Here is a 16525-nt window from a genome sequence, read left to right as displayed (position 1 = left end):
TGCCCACAGATAACTCCATACTTGCGGTGTTACAGAGCGAAGCGTCCTTCTCCGTCGTCAAAGAGCTAATTAGAAATTTTTACCTTTAAAATTCTCAGCATTACGCTTAATCCACTGAGAGAAAGGAAAAGTGTGGTGCTAACCACCGCTACAAAATAGAGAACTTAGAGGTTTGGGTTTTGGTTTTGGGGTTTTGTTTTGTTTTTTTTTTCCAAAAAGAAATACTTCCCTAAATATTGTCTCTATATTTTAATGAGTAGTAAGCAGAAAAAAAAGCTTGAGGTGTGTGTAATAGAAATATATTTTTATATATATAGAAATACTTTACCAGATGAACAATCTCATATGGCCTGTGATGCAATAACACTTGACGTGGCAGAGTGTGACACTGCGTTCGTGGTGTTGAGCTAAAATCATCAGCTGCTCTGGCAGTTGTAGGTTGCGGCCTCTGGAGAGTGCACTGAAGTTAACCAAATAATCTGATTTAACGAACATGTATCCAGGTAGCAATACAATAGTTTATGGCTGATCTTCTCCCTCTGGGCAGAAGGCTTTATTTTCACAGACACTGAGTACCTACAGTTTTCATGGTGGCCAGTTGCCTGTTAGTGAAATGAAAAGTGCAGTTACACTGAAAAAGCAAATCTGTGGTATTTTGTTTTCTCCTGGTTAGCAGATTTTTAACAAGTTAAGTAGCACTTTGGGATTTTAGTTCTTTTGTTTGCTTTTTAACCCCTGCAAATGGACTGCTAAGTCAGAGTAAGATGCTGTTTCTTGGTAATAACCCGTTATCAATAAGCTGTTGTTTGCATGTGAAATTCTCTGTGGCTTTCCTAAAAAGTGTTTCTTTCTGTATTTCAGCTTGTTAGTGACTTATTGGAATTCTGTTTCTACACCTTCCGAGAGTCTCAGGCACTGAAAGTAGAGTTTCCAGCCATGCTGGTGGAAATCATCAGTGACCAGCTACCAAAGGTGGAATCTGGGAATGCCAAGCCCCTGTACTTTCACAGGAAGTGATAGAAAATGTCTTAAACGGAAGAACTTTGCCTTAAGTTTCCCTGTGTTATTCCACACCCATGAAGGACCCAAGAAACCATACTTTAAACATGCTATTTACACTTGTTCAGCAGTCTCTGAATAGTCTAAAATCATACGAAGGGTTTGGGGAATGGAAAGCAGTTGACTCGGATTTGGCAAGACCTAGATGTTTGGAAATTACCCCATAACCCTTAAAACACTTAGAAAATGTTCCTGTTCCTCTGGATGAAAAGCCATATCTAGTCAATAACTCTTTGATTTTGATATTTTAACAGATGGAGTTTTAAATATGCCATGTAGTTTCTGGTATTGTTTGCTTGTTTTAAAAGGGTTCAAGAACTAATGAGAACTTTTTAAAGCTTACCCTTGGTTTGCACATAAAACGTAAAGTCAATATGGGGCATTAATATTCTTTTGTTGTAAAAAAACAAACAAAACCTATATATATACACATATACACACACACACACACACACACACAAACCCTAACGTGTAAAGTAATAACAGAACATTTGGTGTGGAATACTCTGTTATCCCCACCTGTGGCATTTGTTATCCCATGTTATCCCACCATAGATGACATACACTGTGTTAAGTGTCCATTTACTATTAATTAAAAAGGATAAGATGTGAAAACAAATGCCCTGGTATCAATTTATAGTATCTATTGTGCTGGCTTTACAATAATTTTTGCAGTCTTTTGCTGTACTGTACATTGCTGTATGTATAAATTGTGAAGGACTGAAATAAGGTGTAAGGAACTTTTGTAAATGAGACAAAAAAATCTTTAATGGTTAATAGGATGAATGGGAAAGTATTTTTGAAAGAACTCTATTTTGCTGGAGACTATTTAAGTACTATCTTTGTCCTAAAACAAACAAGGTAATTTTTTTGTAAAGTGAAATGTTCTGCATGCATAATGAACCGTTTACAGTGTATTTAAGAAAGGGAAAGCTGTGCCTTTTTTAGCATCATATCTAATTTACCATCCTACAGTATCTGTTGTAAATAACCACACTTAACCTTTTCAAGTTGTATTTAAGCCTTTCTGTTTTCCTTCTCTCTTTTCCTCCCTTTGTCTCGCTTGCAAGCGTATGTGACTTAGGCACATCTTAGAAATCCGGCTTCATGTTCCTGTAGGAAACTACACTCTGTTGTGTTTGCCACTTTATGAAGGTTTCATTTAAACAAGACAAATTACGGTCTCTCCAAAGCTTTCGCCAGCTTAACGATACAGTGAGTTCCTGCCCCTCTGCTCCCTCTCTCTCTCAGGGGGACAGGGGGTGAATAAGATGTTGAATGATTTTTCTTTTTTTATTAAGGTTTCCCAGATTGTTTGTTTTTCCTTTGAATACTGGACACATAAAACATCTTAAAAGGTCAGATTATTATTTCAGATGGGGAGAGCGATTTCTGATTATGATGAAGGGAACATGCAGATCATTACAGTAAGTATATCGAACAGATTTGTACTGGTGAGAGGGACGGTAAGGTACGGATAAGGGCAGATTAGCGGAGTAGAATTTTTAGTGATAAACTAAAAGCGTATGTAATTTTGTAAGCATTTTTGTAATAATCAGAATTCATCTGAGAAGACAAAACATTCACACTACAAGTTCAACTCAGTTGGTCTGATTTTGTCTCAAAAATGTTTTCTCTAGAATAAGACTGCAAATAAAAAATTTTTTGAGGTGATTTTCACTATTTCACAATTTATAAGCAAATACAAAATTTTGGAGTAGAACAGAGGACAGGTGGACTTTTCTGAGGCTCAACTGTTGCTACCGTACGCTCATGTTCAAATAGAATAGTTTTTCAGAGTCCTAATCTATAGCGTTCTCTCTGGGTGCCACTGGTATTTTTGAGCTCTAGTTTGTCCCTTGGCCGGTCAGAATGTAGCATTTCTTTTAAACGGTGGTCGAGTTCAGAATTCTACACCCTTTTCGAGTCCAAATTTTGAGGAGCGCTTTGGTGCACTGAAGACAGTCAGTGCTACTTGTCTTTTTAAATGACACCTGCCTTATGCAATGGGTAATCTGTAAAGACTGTATTCAGAGAGGTTTTTTATATATAAATATATACATACATATATTATTTGCATTTTGGAAGTCTAATTCATAGGCAGATCTTTAAATACTGACCTGCACAGCAATATGAAAGCCAAACTTCCAACGTGAGATACACAGCATGCAGACTGGTTGTTTACAGTAAAGACACAGTCATACATCCATCTTTTCATTTACATTTTTTTTTAAAGTCTAAAATAGCAAATTTCAAAGCCAGGTTCTGGGTGAATACAGTCTGCAGCAGCTTTTTATATTAACAAAGTTACTGCCTCCTTTTCTGTCTCAGAGTAACTTTGCTTGATTAAAATAGCAAAGCCATATTCTACACTTCACTGTTAAATGCCTGTCCCAGTCCAAATTGTTGTCTGTTTGCTCCTATTTTTGTACCTTATTACTTTTAATCTTGGTTTGGTACAATTCATAATTCACAGAAACTTCATATAATTAAACACACTAAAATTAGTTTTAAAAAGCAATTTATATCTTTATGCAAAAACGTATGTCTGTCTTTGCAAACAACTGTAAGCAGATTATAATAAATCCTTTACTTTAATCACCTGTTGTTTATGAAACCATTCATTGATTATTATTTTTTGCTAGAGATCATCGAAGTAATAGATACAATTGGATATAGATGTTGTAAGAGGCAGTATTCTCTTATCAAGGACACTTAAGCAGAATAGCCATCACTTTTTTTATCTAAACCTGTGTACAGAAAAAAAAAAAAAAAACAAAAACCCAACCCTCGTTTTTAGCTACCGGGAAGTTACATTCTTTTGAATTTGTTTAGAATGAAATAGGTATTTGTCTCCTGCAAAATACAAGATGAACTAAAAACACCTTTCAGAAGTGGGCTTCTGTTCATCGAGCTAAATTATTTTGTTGTAAGAAGGAACGGGGATATACAGCAAAGAGCATTGTATACACAGTTAAAAATGTAAAATAGTGTTAATGTACTGCAGTGGGTATTTCAGGAATACTACACATTGTGCGACTGAACAGTTGCGCAAAATAAAATAGAAAAGACTAAAGTTTGCAATATCAAAATCTTATTAAAAAGATACTTTACAATCAATAATGCAAAAAGCTAATTCACAGGGTGGTGTTTTTCACTGACTTGTTTAAACATTTATGAAATTAAACAATTCTACAGTTAATGCACTTTTAATTGTTTATTAAAGATTTGACTTTTTCTTTTTTTAGAGCAATGTTTTCAGCTGGAGGTCAATGACTTGATAAGATAGACAGCAGTTCTGAGGCCAGGAAACTCAGAGGAATGTTTAAGAATTCTTGGAGTTTAAATAGATTCCTGGATGAAAAATAAAAGCAGCCAGCAGTATGGTGTAAACAGTAAAATCTATGCATAATGATGCATTTATAATTAGGGGTTTGCTTCTGTATGTTTAAAGCTTTTTAAATAAATAGAAAATATTGTTTGGTCTTTATGTTAATGTCTGCAAGTACCTATTTTTCTTTTTTTTTTCTTTTTTTATACAAATTGTACAAATATACATGAATTAAACTGGTTTGATTGCAAGTATTTCTTGCATTTTAATCTCAGATAGGTGCTGGTGCAGCGATATCCTTAGAGACAAGCTTCTGCTCATCTAGAAACAATATTAAGTAATTATCAATGTAATATTACATCTTTCTTCATACATCTAGAAATTTGGTTTCTTCAAGCTCTGCTAATTTAGATGACGCAGCACATATGATGGCTTCAGCTAGAGAGCAGCTTCTGGCGCTGTAGAGTAAGGAATGCCCAACCACGAGGAATTTGGTTCACTTAACCCGGATAACTGCCTGCCAAATGAGGTGCTGCCACTGCTACACGCATGAGCTACATCCCCTCAAAGAAACAAACCCAGCAACCTTCGAAGAGCTGGGCAAGACAGCTTCCCGTTTCAGTTGGCCTAGAGCTGCTCTACCTGTTGACCAAAGTTAGAATGTCTCTCCTGGAACTAGGGATCCGCTATTTTATGTGCGCAAGGTTTGCCCAGTGGCTAAGTCAAACTGCCTTCTCGGGGTCAGGACTCGGGTCTTTTCCAATTATAATTATGGTAAGATAGTTAGAAGGGGAAATAAAACTCTCGCTATCCTGGTTCGTTCTGTGCACTATCTCAAAAAGTCACGGCCACATTCTGCACAAAGCTGGGTCTGTGGTGCAAGACAACCATTTCATTGCATTTTGGTTTTTTAATAACAAGTTACACAAACTTTTTATTGCCCAAAATCCTTGCACCTGCCTTCTGTTTGCTGAATTGTCAGAAGGAAAGAATAGTAGAGCATCAGCAGTGTTAAGAAAAATTTCCCATATGTTTACAAGCAGATATATCTGTCATATGCTGTTCTAGAAATAAGGAAGCGTTATCACTACTTTAAAACATAATGAAACTTGTAATCTGACCTCAAGCTGGGACACTGCTTGCTTTCAGGTATCTACAGAGACTGTGAGTTTATGATGAGTACAATATTACTAAGATAGAAAGGAGTGAAAAAATGCCCTATCATTTCAAAGATTTTGCTAGGTAAAACATGCCATGCCGTAAGGTTTTCAAAAGAACACGTTAACTGTTGCTATCGAGAGGATGAAGTTTATTTGATGCTTACCTGGGGTTACTGCAAGCACAGACGAGGACGCTCTGTTGAACTCTGATGTAGAAAACGATGTCCAAGGCACATTCAGCTTAAAAGGTGGTTTAACTGGAAGTCTTCACTGGAGTTCCGTGTTTAGCACTCGTGCATTTGCAGCCTACATAAAGCCCTCTGTCGGCACCTGTTCTCTTTAAATTGCAGACCAGGTAAGAACTGTGAAATGGGTTAAGAGAAAGAAAACAGAGCACTGCGAAAGGCAAGTTTCTCCCCGAGTCTTTTCTGTGGTACAATTCCAGAGGCTCAGCTAGCAAAAGCTGTAAACAGTGTAGCAGGAACACTTATTTTCATTACAGGGCAGATAAATCAGCCAATGAGATTTTTCTTTCACCCCTCGTGAAAGACTGGGCATCAGAAGGAAACGTGCCACAAAGATCAGCTGGGACAACGATTAACAACATTCAGCAGCCTGAAAACCCCGGGAATTTTCACCCAGCAGAGTGAAAATGTTGCCTGGCCAAGGCACAGAGCTGCGCGCTGCCCAGTGACTAACGCAGACTGTAGCTTCCTACTGATCCCGGCTCGTCAGGAGGCTCAGCTTTTCCATTAATTATTCAGCAAACACACATTCAACCTTAATCCCCAGGCTGAGGGATTCAATCTCTGGCCCCATAGCGATGGCAAGGCAAACGTCATTTTGCATAAAAAGCACAGAATGTTGGTGGTTTTTTTCTTAATTCACCCTCTAATTTTCAGCCTCTGTCACACATTCACCGCGATGAGTCTCAGCTTTTGAAAACCGACACGTACATGTCCCTCCGCACAGTAACCAGCACACAGCAAGGGAGGGGAAACCCAACCTGAGGATGGAGCTGAGCCTGTACCCACAGCTGGGACAGGAGAGCAGCTGCCCATGAGAAGATGGAGTCAGGCCAGACCCATGGAGAACAACCACTCCTGCTGCCAGGCCAAAAGAGAAGAGCCCTTCGACCAGCTTTCTCCACAGCTGATGCCCTGTCCTCCTTCCTGCCTCAAGTTAACAGTGCGTTTACTCTGCTCTTCCCAAATCTACCAAGCCATGGAAAAGACAGACAAGAGGCACGCCCTAAGGCCCAGCTTCAGGAAAGAAAACCATCTCCTCAAAGGATGGGAAAGGGCCTCAGTTTCTTTATACAATTTTTAATTTTTAGCATCCTTGAAATTTCTACTTCCGGTCAGTATGAGGCCATCTTTACAGCGCTGTTCGGCCATGAGGAGGAAGACTGAGATGTGCCATAGCTAACTCGGCTGCACAAGTCTGTACTCGGAATGAGTACAACGGGGCTGATGCGGAAACCCGTATGGTGGGTAACTGTTACCAAAACTAAACTCTTAAAAGGCAGCGTGGTTCGCCTGAAAGCCAGATCTGATCTGGCTCACCTCATGCCACTGCCTTTAGACAACGTCTAGGATGTGAGAAAGTTTGGATTAGCATTACCTCTGCTCAGCGTATCATTTCTCAGTAGAAAAGTTTTCTTCTTGTTTGTGTTCTGCGTGGCTCCAGAAGTAACAGGAGTCTCAAAACGCCTCACCTAAAGGCAAACTGGGTCACAGGACTGGATGGAAGAGACAGTAAGTCTTTTATTCCTCCTCTATGTATCTGCTTTTTTAAACCACCTCAGTTAAAAAGGAAAAAAACCAAACCAAACCACAGAGCTAGAGCTGAGAAATACATTGAGAATTCTGGAAGCCAGCAGCCAGAACAAGAACAAGCACGAGCTGCACGTTTATAACAACAACAAAACAAATGGAAGCAACTTAAAAAGTTTGTAAGCGTCAAGTTATCACAGCTTCACTATCCAAGAAGCCAGCATACCTAGCTGCCACACCTGCTAGGCTAATACGAAAGATTGACATTGTCCCTCTTCCTTCAACATTTTCCAGCGACTGGTAGCCGTGAAAACCGAGTCTGGCCAGACGCACACTGTCCCACTTCCAGAATGACTCTTCAAGGCCACAAATGAGTTGACAATGCTGTGGGCCCAGGCAAGACGATACCCAACCGTAACAGCGCTTTGCCATGTGAACAAATCCGAGTAAGGAAACGAGCCATCTGTTGCTGTACATACTGGTGCAACTCTTTCCTTAATACTGAGTCAAAAAGCAAATTCAAGAACTTTATCATCTCCTTCACAGAAGTCCAAAACTCATCTTATAGTGGCTAAAAGTGACCTGAGCACTAGACTAGGACGAGAATTGCCTAAAGGCTGTATGGCAGAAAGTCACTGCGCAAATACCATGAGAATACACCAAATGAAACTCCTCCAAACTGTGAGGTTTAGTGCTGGAGAGCTGTACGGACTTGGCCCACCATTGCTCCATCTGGAAATGATTTGTGCATACTCCAATGGTCTATGCAGTCTGGGCAAAGGAACAAAATAATGCTATGGAGTTAAATCTTAAGGGGGAAAAAACCCATCCCAACCTTAAAGCTGCATTAACCATTAACTGGTTTACTAATCACATTAGTTAGAAAAACTTGCAAGCTAAATATATCTGCAGTAAATGACTCAAAATCCACGGAGTCCAATTTAACAAATACGTGAGCCTGTATTAGCGTGTCATCCCGTCATATTTTCCTGCATCCTCCTCTCCACTGCCTCCCAGAGGGTCTTGCTTGAAGGAGAGAGAAAAACAAAGAGTAATGATAAGCTGCACGTAACTACTTTTTTTTTTTTAATCACAAGGCAGAGCTTTGTAGACTAAAACATTTCTGGAAGCTTCTTCTATGACCACAGATAACTCTCTCTTACTACTCAAATAGTTCCACAAATTATGAGGCAGCTACTATGAAGTATCATTAAGAACTTAACAATTGATAATTACAGGGGAGGAAGAAAGGGAAGCTGAAGGAGGAGTTAGACATACAGACAGCAGATAAAATCCAAGATGCCTCCAGGATGCACACGGATCATAGCCAGAGATTGTCTTTTCCTTTTGGCTTGAGCTTGCAGAGTTGCCTATTTTAAGGAAGGAGCCTGCTTGAGGCTGACTGCATACAGCTGCCAATAATTATTTCACATCATAACTTACAGAACCAGAGCAAAATATTCTCCAACATAGGGATCACTTAGGTCAAATAGCAAATAACATTTTATTTCATTTACAGTGATATTTTTGAGTAGCAAAGGAACCGTGACATACAGGGGCCTGTAATAAAAGTTCACGTGTCTTATCTTTATAAAATAAATGAAATCATACACACAACATAAACGAATGTGTTCTTTGAAGACATTTGAAAAATGTCATGTCTTGATACCTATTATTTTACTTACCAGCGTCTGTTCCATACTGTCTATTCCACTTTGAAATATAATTTAATTGTCAGCATGATAGGTTTTTTTAATCCAAAAGTATTTTCCAAACCCAAATAATATTCTGTTAAAAATGCTGCTTATCGATGTAGAATCTCCGGGATGCTAAGTTGATAAAAGTCTTCTTCAACTGATAGTTGAGTCACAGATCAACCAAATATTTGACTTAAAATGCTAGTTGTCTTGCAAACAAACATACCACTACAGCTCTTTACAATTGAAAAAAGCACCCTATTAAAAATATCAACCTATCCCTCCATCCCCCTTTCTTATCCCCCCACCCTTTCCAACCCTTAAAGAATCTTGTTTTGTAATTCGTATTTGGCAACACTTAATGTCTTTATACAGATTAGGATCTTCAACCCATCGTCAGGCTCTTCGTTGATTAAAAGCAGTCACAAAAGTGGACAGAAGTGACTATAACAAAAATCCATGGATACCATGTACACCTTCTTGGCGTTCAATGCACAAAGCTATAAAAACTGAACATAATTTTGTGGAATAAGTCCTCTCTTGCCATTTAGCGTGCCTTCAAGCCATCCTGGTTCTCTGGAAAATTGCACTGAAAAAGAAAAGGAAAAAAATTACTGCATCTTTTTATGCTTGAGTTAGTACTTTTAGCTTTAGCTCCATGACACCAGGCAAAGCATCCATTAAAAACATCCAGTCTTCTGCAATGACCAGTTTAAGAATCTGGCGAAGAAAGATGAAGAGGATGATTAACTTAACTTAAATACTTGCATAATATAAGTGCTCAAACGATCTTCTGCAAAGTATACGTGGTGAAATAGCTGTTAGGTGCAGAAGACTTCATTAAGGAAACAATTAATGGAACTTAGGATGGGTTTATAAAATAGAAAATCTAGATGCCTTTGGGGAGAAGTTAGAATTCCTATCAAACAGGGGGAAACCATTTCAGTAGCTGGGGGCAAAGCAAGACCAAAACCACCTTGGGTAGGGGTGAGGAATCTGGAAGCTCAGAGACACAGAAGAATAGCCTAAGACCTTACCCTGCGTAACAAGTAAGCATGTAAAGTATGATAGGGGAAAAAGAAAAGAGCCAGATCTCACTCCAGGTATCATCGCTTCACAGAGTAGAGCTGCTACTGGAAGAGACCAATGGACAAAATCTGAATCATTCTTGTGGTTAAATCCTCTCTGAAATTCAAATACGTAGTGCTGTTGACAAAACAGGAAGGAAAGGCTTGAACGATATGCCATGTTCCTTATTGCCATCCTAAGTGTTTAGCACTGCTGAGCCCAAAGCTCGTGCAAGAATATCTGTGAATCTACAATAAAAATTTTCAGCTCAGAGTCGAAATGCCCCACAAGTTATTCTGTGAGCAACACAACTAATGAAATCTGGCTTCCTATATATATTTTGACCACATTTGACAGGAAGTTAAAAAACAAGCATAAGCCTCATTTCTTTGGAAAACATACTAAAAAGTCCACAAATTCCCCTATCAAATGTCTTACAAGAATATGATACAGGTACCTACTTACCTGTGTAACTGCAAAATCCCACAATTGTAGCACCCTACGATATTCTCTACCATATTAATTTATCCTGACAGTGCTTCTGAGACAGACATTATTTAGGGAAGAGATCAGACAAATGCTGAAACATGCTGCCAGCCATGTCAGTGCTTTATTTAAAACACATTAACACATTGGGGAATGTGATATTTGTAGCCTTCTACAAATCAGGGAAATAGCAGTTAAGAGAGCACAACATGTTAAGTCTCACTTTCAAAAGCATTGTAAGGCTCTAAATTTGAGCACTTAAAACATACTTTCCCCTAGTTTTTTCCTTCTGTCCTATTATTGTCAGACAGCAAAGCTAGAAGCTGTGCTCAGAAACTGCTGTTTAAACAACAGCTCTACCTCCAAGGAATCCAGAAAACAAAACTGCTTTTAAATGATACTGATGGTTTAGATTCTGATCAAAAGCCTGGGCTTATATTTATAATGAACTTGTTTGACAGAAGACTCCAAAAGGAAAGGAAAAAAAAATACATAGAAAATTACCTTTTAGGATCTCTGCGCACACAGTAACTTACATTACTATTAGTAATTAGCAGGCCCTCCTCTCCCTTTGTCATTTTTATTCCACAATTACAGAGTACACATGCATTTGAAACTGCATCGCTGACACCACCACAAACCTCCCTCCAGAAGCTCCGCCACGGCGGCTGTAATTCCACCCTTCCCAGCAAATACGCCAGCAGCTCTAGCGAGCAGCCAAAGCTCTCCCTGAAGTCTCCCGTGCCTACAGAGCACATCTCTATCACAGGAAACAAACTCCAGAAAATGACAGTTTAGGAAGAAAAACAACTAGAAAATCTGGAAGTAGGAAATTTCTACTTGTCCTCTGGAGCTCAACCTCAATTTATGTTAGAGAGAAGATAGATACTGCTGGCATGGGAGTGTCTATAAATCAAAGGCCTGGTCAAAATGAGGGTAGCCCTCGGATCACACCCAAATTTACCCAGGGGAGGAAATGCTCAAACTGTGCTGATTCGCTTGGCTCAACGCAACAGCAAATTTCAAAAAAGAGTATTTTCTAACCAAATTTGACACCGTGATACTGCACTCTGCGCACTGCAGCACGTGCAGAAATAACGCACTATGGCCAAGTGATTGGGCTGGAGTGACAAATACCATTTTCACCCCAGACGACTAGACATGGATGGTACAACTGAGCTCTGTGCTTGGGAAATTAAATACCATACATATACATTATACAAGGCTCAGGGCCTTGTTATTTGTTAGCAGAAGTTTCACATAACCTCTATGAAGGCTGAAGAAAGAATGAGCGCTCAGATTGCGCGTAAGGTCACCACTTCTAGAGATCAGTCTTTTTTTAAAAAAACGGATCAAGAAGTAATTCTTAATATTCAGCAGCGGTGGCGACTGTCACGATGGGCGAGACTTCTGCCCCCATTCAAATCTCCTTACGCAAAGGGTTAAGATACTCACGTACATGACTGACTACTTCTGGGGGCAAATGATATTAACGGGGAAGCTGTCCAAATGTAAAGCTGCCTTAAGCTCCAATGATCCTGTTTTCTTTGCTAATCCATTTCCAAAGTTTAGTGTACAACAGCATTCACTTAAAATAAAAAACATCTTACCACACAAAAGATATTTTGCTATCGTGCACAGCTCCTCTTAAACCTAGGACACAGGCTATTTCTGAAAAAAATACCCTGCTTAAGAGAAGATGTGCCGTAGTGACCCCTTTCTGTCATTTCTTCTCCGTCAACAACGATTACAGTTCTTAGCAGTTTCTCAGGCCTGCCTCATTTAAAAATACCTTGCTGCAGAAACCACAGATTTGGCCTTAAAACTACGACTCGTTATTGGACCAAGCATCCCATAGGACTAAGTCTTATGTTGGCTAGGGGCAGGAGGGGAAATATACTTGTAGCGTAAAAGATATGGAGCAGAGAACAAAAAATTAAATATTTTCAGCAAGGTTTAACAAGTGTATAGCATGTCTACACAACAAGACCAACCAAAGAACCACCACCAAAAGCCATCACCTCTTAGGCCAGTGGAAACAGCAGCGAAGTTGAGAGCTGCGAGGCCACTTCAGCAGTCTCACTCTAGTGGAGGCACAGTGTAGAGGAGGAGAACGCCTGACCATCAGTAATGACGGCAAGCGCTACACAACAATCACGCCAACTCAAACGGACAAAACAAATCAACAGACTTTCAACTTGCAATGAGATCTAAGTAAAAGCTTTCCTGATTTCATCTAATCAAGAAACACATTAAGGTCAATTCAGTGTTTGCAGCATTTCTTACTTTTCTGTATTCCCTATAGGAAACAGTTTCAATATAGCCAATGTTATGATTATCTAACCGCAAATACACAGAACTTGCAAGCAGCTCTTCCCAGAGACCCAATGCTATAAGCAGACCACCTTCTGCTTTGGCAGCTCAGGAGTTTCACGGGTCTCGACTACAAATGAGAACAAGATTAATTTCCACTGTGGTATTAGTTCATTGCCTAGGTGCCACTAACTTTAGCAGGACTGAATCAGACACTGATTCACACCAATTTCCACACCTTTGTGGGAACTAGCTGCTTCAGGAGGAAACAGAAACAGGGGAGGTATTCTAACATGCATGGTGCCAGGACAAGAGGGCCTCCCTCTCTGATGGACTACTTTATCAAACAAACTAATGACCCCAATGAGCTACATAAATGAGGATTGCATTTTGTGGGCAACAGAAATCTCACTGCTAAAACCACTACACCACCAGAATACACTTCCACAGAACTCAATCACGCTGGCCAATTTCTCACCAAGAAATTAAATTAAGGCAACATAATGTGCTTGCAAGCCCTCCACGTCTAGAAATCCCTATGGGTTTTTGAAACAATCCCTGTGGGTAAAGCTGACCGCAGAAATACACAAACATTTAGCATGCTTAGGGTTAGCGTGGAATTTGAAAAACTTGCTGTTTCCCTTAAGTATGTTGCGAGAAGCAGAATTATTTTGTGGACAGGACACAGGGCTAGGAGTCAACGGGTCTTCTTCCTGACTCTGCTAAAGATTTACTGTGTGACCACAAATAAAACAGTCTGTCTATAAGGGCTCAGGTTTGTGAACAAAAGCAAACACACTGATACACCATGACAAATCAGTGACGGTGGAATTCGGCTTGAGACTTCCTTATTTAGAAGTGTCTAAACTCCTATTACAGCTGGCGGAGATCTTGTGAATACAATGAGCAGAGAGAGCACCCAAAGAATAATTTGGCTTACTCTAAAACAGAGGCAAGTGGTTGGTCATTTGAGCTGCTGCTGAGTTCCCTGTGCTATGACTCGGTGACCTGCATGTACACAGAGACTTGGTGTCTTTCTCCCGAGTCGATTCCCATCCCACCTGACAGCTGAACATCTCTGACAGTTCCATACACACACCAACCACAAGGTAAAACACACCCGTTTAAACATCTTCATAGAACTCATAGAACTGTCTAGGTTGGAAGGGACCTTGAAGATCATCAAGTCCAACTATCAACCTAACACTGCCAAAACCACCACTAAACCATGTCCCTAAGCACCGCGTCTACCCATTTTTTAAATACCTCCAGGGATGGTGACTCCACCACTTCCCTGGGCAGCCTGTGATGAACTCATTCCACTTTAACATTTCTCTTCCGGAGACCACTGCTTCCAGAACACTGTTGGCAAGAGCAAAGTCAGACTGGTTAAGGTCAAACTACCTTCAGTGACTTTTTAAAACTTCTAGCCAAGTCCGTAGGAATTTGGTAGTGCTCATCTGGTACTTTTTATTGGTGAAGTGATTGTAACTTTCAGCAGCAGTTTGAGGTAACTACCTCCAAATGGCACGGAGGTGTCTGAAAAGAACATCTGTCCACAGCCTGTACACTCAGTTTCTCCAGGTGTAAAATGGAGATAATTAATGCACATGACTGTTCCCAAGTGCTTTGAAATCCACAGATGAAAGGTGAACAAAGAAGTAGCTTTATCCTCATTTTTATCTCAACAAAAGTGTTATTTGTACGTACAGTGCAATATAGTATTTTGGGAGTACTACTCCTCCTTGATGCAAATCCTTCATTTGTCAGTACCATAAAGAAAGACAGTCCAGAAGCCACAGCATGAGTAAGAGGGAAGAGAGTGCCTTGGAGTCAAAACCAGGGACATTAAGTAAGGCTGGCACTTTGTTACACTAGGAAAGACAGAGAGGGATGACAACAGCTGTGTGAGGACGGCTTTTTGTGTTCCTACTGTGTTTGGTAGGCACAACTGGTGCCACACCTTTCCTGAGGAAAATTACTATAAAAAAAACACTTTCTGTTTTCCCCATATTTTCTCTCCCCTAAAACCCGATTTTAAAAATTGTAAAAAGCTTTGATGAGAGCTATCTTGACAAGTTTTCAGAAAGCCTTCCTGCTCACAATACTGCCAAGGAATTTTGTTGTGTAAACACCATTTACGCTATCTAAAATACTTCTCCCTAGTGAAATTCCCATTTACTGACTTCTAAGCAGTCTCTTTCAAGAACCAGAAATTTAATAACACTTGGCTCCGAGGCTGGCAAAGTTTCAATGCCAGGCAGTCTGATTATTCTTTCCATGATTATTGGGAATATCTGCTTCAACAACAACAAAAACATACAGCCAGCATATGTCTCTCACAATCCCAGATCATACTCTGCTTCTTCCCATATGTGCCCTTATCCAGCTGCAAACTCTTCAAGCTTTGCCTGTAACCACTTGAATTATATTGTTATGTGCTGTCAATAATATAGCCTGTAGCAACTGGGAAATAAAAATATTGGCATAGCCTAAGGTAAATTCAATTGAAGATTTATTAAAAAAAAATAAAAAATCCAGTGGATATTGGTCAGATTAAATTATGCATTTTCTTACAGAATTCAATTAAATAGGAGACTTTTCCTTTTCTTTTTAACTTGCCAGATGGTGCCTTTACATTAAAGTGTCATTGAATATAAATGCTAAGTTGTGGGATTCGAGGTAGCACAACGTATATGCAATACTGAAAATACCTGAATACGCAAATGTTCAGATTCCATACAGATTCTTATCAGGTGATGTAAAGCTTAATTTAAAATATTGGTAAACCTAATCTTGTCAGCCTGAAAAGCAAACATTTTTTTTCCCCATTTAGAAACAGGAAATGGAGACAGGAGTAAAGGTTAAACTCTTACCTTCTTGCACCAATATTACATTTAGCAGCTATGACAGGTGCAAGACTGTACTTCACTAAATGCCATTATCTTGTCTCAGGCTAGAGCAGGCAGAAAGATTCACCCAGGGTAATAATAAGAGAGAGCTGCTGCAATCAACATCTATGGACCACGAGAGACGAAAAAGAAGAACAACAGGGAAGAGAAATGAAAGAGAGAAGGAAATAAAGCAGAAAAGAGAGGGAAGAGAAAGAAAAGAACTCAACAAGCAAACAGTGAGAGGCGAAAGAGGCAGGATTAGAAAAGTGAGACAGGCAGGGTGGAGAAAGGAGAGACATAAAATCTTCACTAATGGAAGCAGCACTTTTTAGTAGACATTAATTTAACAGTTACTTTAATGGTTGATACTAGCTGTATGTCAACTTGATTGATGCGTTGTCACTTTGATAGTTAAGGTTATTGGTAGAGCGGCAGAATTGATGTATTATTACTTTAATTCTTCATTTGGGGGCTTTATTAGGGCATATGGGAATTTAAATTGAGTAACTAAAGAACCTGAATTGATTCTCTGGAATCTGATCCCAGCATAGACACAAGGGGTGCCTAGCGCAAAAAGAAAAGGCCTATGTGAAGGCATTTCAGAGATTTCAAATATGAAGACTGGTCTGCACTTTTAATGAGAATGCCTTTCTTTACTGACAGAGCCATCCATAACATAACCTATTGGGAACCATTATGGAATGCCCATTAAGTTATTACATACGTTCAGTTACTGCCTTAC

At 39.5% G+C, this 16525-nt stretch overlaps 2 protein-coding genes across 2 annotated transcripts in view; one reads left to right on the top strand and one right to left on the bottom strand.

Moving 5' to 3' along the window:
- The window catches only part of NR3C2 (nuclear receptor subfamily 3 group C member 2), a gene marked incomplete at its 5' end in the record, with an annotated part of 94237 nt that extends 93136 nt beyond the window's left edge, over window positions 1–1101 (top strand). Inside the window, one exon of the mRNA XM_082482456.1 lies at window positions 862–1101. Coding sequence (XP_082338582.1) covers window positions 862–1017 — 156 coding nt within the window. The 3' untranslated portion in view covers window positions 1018–1101. The remainder of the gene's footprint in view (window positions 1–861) is intronic.
- Window positions 1102–9522: 8421 nt separating this feature from the next.
- The window catches only part of ARHGAP10 (Rho GTPase activating protein 10), a gene marked incomplete at both ends in the record, with an annotated part of 154114 nt that continues 147111 nt past the window's right edge, over window positions 9523–16525 (bottom strand). The window contains one exon of the mRNA XM_082482767.1: window positions 9523–9611. Coding sequence (XP_082338893.1) covers window positions 9523–9611 — 89 coding nt within the window. The remainder of the gene's footprint in view (window positions 9612–16525) is intronic.

Source organism: Vanellus vanellus, assembly GCF_965231255.1.
Source record: "Vanellus vanellus genome assembly, chromosome: 4".
In the NCBI taxonomy this organism is placed as follows: Eukaryota; Metazoa; Chordata; class Aves; order Charadriiformes; family Charadriidae; genus Vanellus; species Vanellus vanellus.
Note: the sequence above shows the minus strand (reverse complement) of the source record. Positions and strands in the feature narration are given on the sequence as shown.